The 8,644-nt window shown below is 32.6% G+C and overlaps 1 protein-coding gene across 1 annotated transcript; it reads right to left on the bottom strand.

Moving 5' to 3' along the window:
- Nucleotides 1–5,599: 5,599 nt before the first annotated feature.
- On the bottom strand, nucleotides 5,600–6,591 carry LOC148209831 (uncharacterized). Its single transcript, XM_088127900.1, has one exon. It carries the CDS (start codon nucleotides 6,545–6,547, stop codon nucleotides 5,699–5,701), a length of 849 nt encoding a protein of 282 aa, XP_087984026.1. The 5' UTR covers nucleotides 6,548–6,591; the 3' UTR covers nucleotides 5,600–5,698.
- Between the last annotated feature and the right edge of the window lie 2,053 nt (nucleotides 6,592–8,644).

Genomic DNA, 8,644 nt, shown 5'->3' with positions numbered 1-8,644 from the left:
AAAAATGCACAAGTATAGAATATACAATTTCAATGAATTAAATGAAAATTCCAAAACTGAAGACAAATAGAACCTTTTTCAAAACATTAGAAGAATAAACCAGCATAGCTCAATTCAGTAAGACATTAATAACTTCTCTAATAGATTAAATATCCAAATTCTTACCGCAATACATTTATGAAATCATGTTTTTTTATAAAAAGAAAAAAAATTCATTAAGGACATAATTTAAAAAAAATAGTAGAAACTTTAGAAATGAAATTAAATAGCTCTCTTATACATTTGTGCACGTTGGTACTTGATCCAATTAAAGGGACAAGAGATTCACGAGGCACAAGTTTAAGCATTTCTTTTTAATTATTATTATTGAAAATTTAAAAGTGTTTAAAAAGAGAAATCAAATTTTAATTTTTTTTAATAAGGGAATTTACATATTCAAAATGTAATTGATGATTGGATAAATCCCAACGGGCTGATTTGGGTGTGAGAATAATTAAGGACACTTTTCATTTTCACCCTACGGACCTAATTTTACCACTTTTTGTAACCTTAACTTTTACTCTTGTTTTCACCTGTCTTCCACCCACATTCAACATGGTAATAACTTTTTATGGTAAAAAGTTTACCATAGTCCATTTAAAATTAAACTATACAGTTTAATTTCATAAAATTGACTCTTAAATTTAAATCTAATGAACTAATACTCCTAATTAAGTTTTTGCATTTTCTAAAAAAGTACATTTCAACCTTGGTATATTCATCAACATTTTCATATGTTTATGAATGATATAAGAGTGAAATGACATTTTTATATAATTAAAAAAATGAACGAAATATAAAATATATCAACAAAATATCATTAAGATAGACAATATTAATATTAATAGTTTTCAACTTATTTTAAAAAGGTGAAATATTTATTGGTTAATTTAAATATTTTTATGAAAATTCTTTTATAATTTTTTAGAAGTATCCATCAACATCGACATGCTATCAATATTTTTTCTATAAAATTGAGACATCGATATTTCATATCAACCTTTAGAACTTTAAATATGTGTATGATATGTGATTGGACTTGAGGGTCTTGACCCTTTTTATGTTGAGTCACCTAGTGTAGGTTCACGAGCAATTTTTAGAATTTATTTTTTAGTACAACATGTGAGGGTGGATATTCGAACTCATGAACTTTTGATTGGAGATAGGTGTCTTAACCAACGAGTTCTGCTCAGATTAGATAATGTATGTACATTTGCAATCATTTAGATTTTGACAAATGTGGTAAATCAGCCCCTATTACTATTTATTTGGAAAAAGGTAACTGGTCATAAATCATAATCATAGACCTACCAAATTTTCATCAAGCAGAGATATCATATTTGAATTCAATTCTTCATGCAAATAATGATAGATGACTCGCAATATTTAAAGTTGGGATCAGATTGTTGAAAGGAAAAAAACGTTAGGATCAGATACTTAACAATAAAGAAATAGGGAAACTTTGAAACTTTTTAAAATTGGTTGGAGGAGGTAGCAGATTTTAAAGAGAGATTATTCTAAAAGCAACAATCTATAGAGTTTTCCAAATCAAATTAAATTTAGAAAGTGATTTATTGAACAATCCATTTGAACGGTTTAACTAATTAAGGCACTTATTTCTGATCCTAATTTTAGAGACGTCATTAGTAACTGTGGTTGCTAAAATTATTTTTAATGACACTGTACCATACACTCTGCTGAAGATATTTTCAACATCTCATTACAGTGTCGTTCAAAATATTTTTAGTGATCCCACTGACAAAGATGTTTCTAAGAATACTTTTAGCGATGCATTATTTTCAGTGCGTCGCTGAAAATATAAGATTAGAAACTCACACCCTTCCCCTTCCTCATTCGTGATTTTCTTCTAAACCCTCGTCCTCTTTCGTTCTTCAGCCGTTCCATTGCGCCTCCTTCATCGTCTGCCGCCGTTCTGAAGTTGTTCTGTTGCCGTGAGTCTCGTCGTCAGTCTTTGCTGCTCCTTTGCCGTTCTGTCACCTTGGGTCACTAACATATCGCTACTGCACTCCACTCGTGCCGGCTGCCTGGGTTTCACTGTTGCTATCCACCCGTGCCGACTACCGTTAGCATCACCACTATGAGTTTGCTGTCCACCGTGAGTTTGCCCGTTCACCATTAGATGCTTCAAAACTATGGATGTCTTTTATATTTTCTATGAAATCGACTGTATCTGAATTGAAATTAAGTATTAAGGTGTTTGTGTACTAGTTATGACGTAAATTGAATGTTTATTGTAATGAGATGTTGCTGAAATTGATTTTTATGTGATTCGTGAGAGTAAAAAAGCAATGGAAGTGAGTTGGGTCGAATGAAGTTACATGGGAGGGAGTTGAAGTTAGAAATTTTTGTGAAGTGGGTGGTATTGAAATAGAAAATCTATTGGTGAATTAATTTTAGAGAAATGAAAATGGATGACTAATATTTTAAGTGTTGGGACCAAATTTAAGGTGATGTTTTGAGGAGATTACTGAGCTATTCTTGTCCCTCGAAAAATTTTTTTGGGTTAGAGCTTTAGGTTATGTGGTGATCTAACATCAACGTTGTATTCTTTTTATCTTGTTTATGGGGAATGTTTTTTTAGTTTGAAGTTTATTTGATTGGATTATTTTTGAGTTTGGTGATGGATTTTGATGTTTATTTTATTGGATTACAAAGTTTTTGATTTTGAAGTTCATGTTGGATATGGATTCTAATGAAACATTATTAATTAGAGTTTGATTTCTATGTCTAATGACACATTATTAATTAGAGTTTGATTTTTTCCATTATTATGTTACAGGATGTTGTCGTCAATGTATGGACTAAGAAACCAACACAGTAACATAAGAAATGTCGAGCGAATAGAAAACATTCACCAAGAAGATGTGGGTGAACATATTGACCATATTGATTTAAATGAAAACTTTTTTTTTTAATTTCATACGAGTTTTTAGTATATTCACAAGTTAGGAGAATTTGAGTTATTTATATTGTTCAAAGAGCACGGTTATGATATAATTGAAGTGTCGTGACTATCTTGCAGTTATGGTAGTCATAGATTATGTTATGTCCATATAGGAGGGTTAATATACTCTCACAAGTTATGAGCATTTGATATGTTGATATTGTTCATAGAGCATGACTATGTATCTTATGCATGTACGCTTATTTATATCGATTTTGATATAGTTGAACTATTGTGACTATCTTATAGTTATGGTAGTCATAGCTTATGTTATGTAGTTATAGTTGAAGTGTCGTGACTATGATGCATGTATAGCTTATGTTATAGTAGTAATAGATTATCTTTTGTTCATAAGGTTTCTATTTGTGTCCACTTTGTAAGGTTTCATTATTTAGTGAATTGGTATCTCTATGTTGTTTGCGTAGGTTTTAAAAGAGAGTATGATTATATTTTCATGTTAAATAAGTTTTGTTGTTAATGTTTATTAACATAAGTCATGTTTTCATATTTTTTTTACATGATAGATTTTCTATGTCAATAGCGACTAATTGTGCAATAATCGTTGGGAGGAAAAATAGATTTTCTATGTCAAGATCATTGGGAAAGAACTTCGTGGTGTTGTTTTCTTTTGTTTTATGTAAATGAATAAAATACTAAGACAATTTCTTATTTCTTTCCGTGAGATAATACATTTTCTAATATTATAACACATTTATAACAGGTTTACATATTTGGAGGACTTTACCTACTTTTTAAATGATAAATAATTTTATTGACATTTTATATATGTTGGTATCAATTAACAAAAGCATTAAACAAAAGGTGAGGTGGAAACGTTAGTTTATAAAAACACTTTTAGTGCCGTAGGGAAATGTCGCTGAAAGTAACTTTCAGAGACACATGGATATGTCGTTGAAATTATTTTGAGTGACAACTTTGTGTGTCGCTGATAGTATTTTTAATGACAAGATCAAAACGTCAATGAAAGTTAAAAAGATGGAGAGTCAGCGATGTTCTTGGCGACATTTTTAAAGGTGAGTTTGAATCCTCACCCCGCATGTTATACTAAAAGAAATCAACAATAAAATTGACCGAACATTATAGAGGGTTAAAAGTTAAAACTTAAAATTCTTCCGTAATTAATTTTTAACTCCTACAAATACAATCTTGAACAAAAGCCATAGGAACCAACTTGACTTTTAACTTAATTCTCGTGAAGTATGTACTCAAAACAAAAAATTCTCGTAAAATATGTCTAGTCAAAGCCAATTATTTGAGAATTTTCGTCCAACTTAATTTCGAGATGGCTTTTGTGATAATAGCATATTTAGCTTAAATTGATTTTTAAGGTACCACTCGAGTATTGATTTTGGAAAATCAATTATTCTTAAGGGTATGTTTTGGATGATGATAGAATTATTGATTTTGAAAAAAAAGAGATCTAAGTATAATTCTTTTTCCAAAATCACCATCGAAGTTATAACTTAAAAATCAATTTAAAATGATTTTAACTTTTTCCAGTTTTCTAATTTGTCAAACATGATAAGTGGAAATGAACGATTTTGACAATGACAAAAGTGATTTTGACATCACTTCCAAACACATCGTAAATATCTTTTTTCAAAATCACCCCTTCTACATTCGCTTTCAAACACACTCATCATCGGTAACAAAAAGAAAATATTACCTGCAAAACCGAACAAAAACCCAAACCCAGTGGTCACACTAGCTCCAATGCCTAAGTTAGCAAAAGAAGAGATTACTCAAACAAATAAGAGACTTGAATGTGTAGTCTTGGCTTACCTTGCCCAGCTGAAGACAGAGGGCGGGGCTCGGCTTCACCGAACAGGGTCGGGACTAAGCCCTGCTTGGCTTGGCCCACCGCTCACGGGTCGGCCTGCATGGTTCATCTAGGCTGTTATCTTTTACCCAGGACAAAAATCAATAACAGAAAAATATTACAACCTGTCTTGCAACCCATTCAATTTTGGATAGGAAGAGATTAAAAATCCACTTTTATGTTATCAAACTGATTCTGAATTGGGCGGTGGGTAATTGGGCTAACTCCTAGCCCATGTTTAAGCCCATATTTAACAGAGACTTTTTTTTATTACTATTTTTAAATTTATATAACAGAGACATTTGAGCCATGCATAAACCAGGGAAGTTTATTATTACTATTATTATGTTTTTAAATCTTCTTAATTTGGAAAAGGAAAAACCCAAAAGCTCTGGACCAAGGAAAATACTTTAAATCAATGAAGCCTTATTTTTAGCTCACCATTATCAAAATTTTGATAATAATATAAAGAAATTAAAAAATAGTAATCTATTGAGCGGTTTAAGATAAGTCCTCGCCAGTCAGGATCTAAGCATTTTTGTGGGACAATAATACATGGTGCTGACCACCCCCAAAAATAAAAAATAATCGCTCTCCATTGTTTGGAAAATATAGAATAGAAAAAAAAATTCTCTCATACTCGTCACACCTAATTATTATCCATCAATAAATATAATAATGACTTGAAATAATTGTGGATACACTAATAACTTATTTGAATGGCAATGGTAAGAACTAAGAAGTAGATCATAACATGAAGAAAACAATGGTTATATATAAATGATGTATGTAACAAAAAGAATAGTGTATATAAATTAATTGTTGGTGTGTGTGTGTTGTGTTTGAGAAATTTCCTAATATGACAGAGCATTGAGAATGGAGACTCTGGTGTTGATCAAACTTCTAAAAACCTTGTCGGTGCCACTCTCAATGCACCCAATACACTCCTCCAAATCCTTCATCTTCTCCAAATCCTCTTCCTTTTTCCTCACTTCCACAAACTCCAAAATCCCTTCTTCTTCCAAATTCTTCTTCTTCTTCTTCTTCCCAATGTTCCACCCCCTCCTCCTCCCCCACGACGTCGCTATTCCCTTAAAAACCGCCGCCGACACCAGCCCCGTCACTTCCATCACGTCCCCAATCGCCGCCGCCAGCTCATCGTCGGAGTCGGAAACCGCCGTCTCCGCCATCTTGGGCACCAGCTTCCCGGTCTCCTTCGCCATCCTCTTCCTGGCCTTGGAGTAGAGCTGTAATCGGGTGGGGTCCTTTCTCCGGATGGCCACGTGGGCGGCCACGTGGTCCTCTCGGAGCGCCAGGATGAGGTTCTGGAAGATTCCGTAGGCGTCGATGAAGCGGAGGAAGTCTTCTAGAAGATTCTCGACCCAGGCGGTGCTGGTGGAGGAGAGCCGACACATCGACTCGCGGCTCTGGGGGAGCTGGAGGATGTCGTCGAGGTAGTCGTGGAGGAGCTTGAGGGCGGCGAGGCCACGGCAGAGCCAGGCGGAGGTGCGGTGGTCGGCGGCGGAGGAGGACCACGATTTGAGAGTGCCGACCTGGTCCTTGAGGGAGGAGATTAAGGGGTGGGATCTGCAGGGCAAGCTGATGGATCGGAGGTGGCGGGAAAGCGCGGGCTTCGGCTGACGGGCGGCGGCGGCGGGGGGTTTGTTTGGGAAGGAGAGAGAGCGCCGGAAAACGCCGACCATGTTGGGGATTGGATTTGGAAATGGGAAACGGGAAATTGGAATATATATATTTATATGGGGGAGAACGGAGAAGAGAGGAGGTGGTGGGGCGGGGCCCAATCATGTGGAGGGTAGAGGCGTGACAGAAGGCCACGTGGTTATTGTCAGAGGAAGGTTTGGCTGTAAAGACTTGAACATGTGAGAGCATTAAATTTTCTGGCCACGTTCTCTGATTATGCAACTTACATGCTTTAATTGTTGTATTATTATTAGCGCGTAACCAGCACAGGAAGTTTACGTTGGTCGTTGGTGATTCTGGAAAATAAATTAAATACAAAATAGAATACGATTCGGTGGAATTTATTGTCTTTTTAAGGATAATTAAGGCAAGGGATAGAATAATTGAGAAATCAATTTATGTAATCCATTCTAATTTCGTAATCACTTCTCCTACCAGTGTAATCTCATTAATCTTCTACCACTTTGCTAATCCCATCCCCATTTTGCGGTGCCTCAACTTTATAATTTTTATTATTTTCTTCGTCTATCAATGGGATTCATTGATTTATATTTTATTATTTCTTTTTTTAGATAATTTTTCTTCTAATAAAATTTATACCACTTTTATTAGGGGATGATTTTATTATCAAATAATGTAAATTACTATTTAATTTTTAATTAATTAATTTTACTTTGTTGTTATAAATTATTATCAATACATTTTTAAAAATATAATTCACTGTCAGTTTAATAATATTTTAGATTAAATGATAGTTGTTTTCCAAAAAAAAATTAGTTGGTGTAGTTTTATTTTAATTATTTATTATTTTTAATATTAAATAAATTGTTATAATAAAAAATATATAATATCAATAAAATAGTAATAACAAAAAGGATCATCGCAGTGAGTAGCAAAAATATTTTATGTATTCAAAAAATGTCACAAGCTTTTCAAATTTTCAAATATAATAAAATATTTGAATTTTTATTTCCGGAAATTTTTATTATTTCAATTTTACCCTTATGATATCTGATATACATCCAATGTATATGTGTATCTGATATATATCTGTATCTTATATACATCAAATATAAATCTAATGTACATCTGATGTATTTCTGATAACTTTGGATATACATCAAAGATTAGGGTTCTCTTAAAGATCTACGTGGTCCAATAAACCTTCATATTTCATACTTCATATTTTCTATTTTTTTTCTCCTCCGCAACATCTTACTTATTCCATTTTCTATCTTCCTTGATCATTTTTTATCTATGTTTTTTTTATTTTTTATTTATATTTTACAAAAACACAAGTATCTCTCTTATTAATTTGTTTTTAATTTTTCTTTTTGTATTTTAAAAATATGAGGAAAAAAGATCATATTGTTTAAAAAAATTCAACTTTCTACCCTATGTTCGTTTACATTGCGGAAAAAAATATCAATTTTTGGTTTTTTTTTTGAAACAATCAAGTTTTGTTTGATGTAGGAAGAAAAATATAAAATATATTTTTTTATAACAATGAAATTTTTTAAAAAAATAGTATGGAAGTGATACAATATAAAATATACTATAAATTTGAAAAGAAAAAAGATATAGTAAATTCTATTAAAAAATATGGTAAAAGATAAAAAAAAAATGAAAACCACAATAAGAGAGAAAAATGAGGGAGATTTGATGTAATAGGAATGGGAGAGGAAGAGAAAATATAGGAGATATCGATGAGATATTAAAATATAATAAATAATTTAAAAAATATTTGTTATAGACTAGTAAACAACACAGGTAGCCAAAGCAAGCTCAGCCGTAATTAGGTTTTAAGTTCTAACCTCAATTTGGAATCGTGGCTTCAACTGATAAAACCGCGTCTTCAACACGTGCTTTACTCATCTTCTTATCTAGATCTCTTCCACTTCCCATGGAATTAATCCAAATTTTTTTATTTTTTGCAACTTGCAGGTGGTTGGGGATGGGTATAGTGGTAAATTTACATCTCTAACCAAACTATATATTATCTCATTTCCAAACCAAATAAAATATATGTTGTTTTGATATTTATTTAACTTCATCTACGTGGCAGAGCTAGGAGGTATTTGGTGTGGTTGGCTCCCAAT

The sequence above is a fragment of the Momordica charantia genome (genome assembly GCF_013281855.1).
Source record: "Momordica charantia cultivar OHB3-1 chromosome 8 unlocalized genomic scaffold, Mcharantia_2.0 BLBB01000008.1, whole genome shotgun sequence".
NCBI lineage: Eukaryota > Viridiplantae > Streptophyta > Magnoliopsida > Cucurbitales > Cucurbitaceae > Momordica > Momordica charantia.
Note: the sequence above shows the minus strand (reverse complement) of the source record. Positions and strands in the feature narration are given on the sequence as shown.

What these genes read in the sequence shown, in the direction of transcription:
- LOC148209831 (XM_088127900.1), bottom strand. Translation starts at nt 6,547, where the DNA reads ATGGTCGGCGTTTTCCGGCGCTCTCTCTCCTTCCCAAACAAACCCCCC.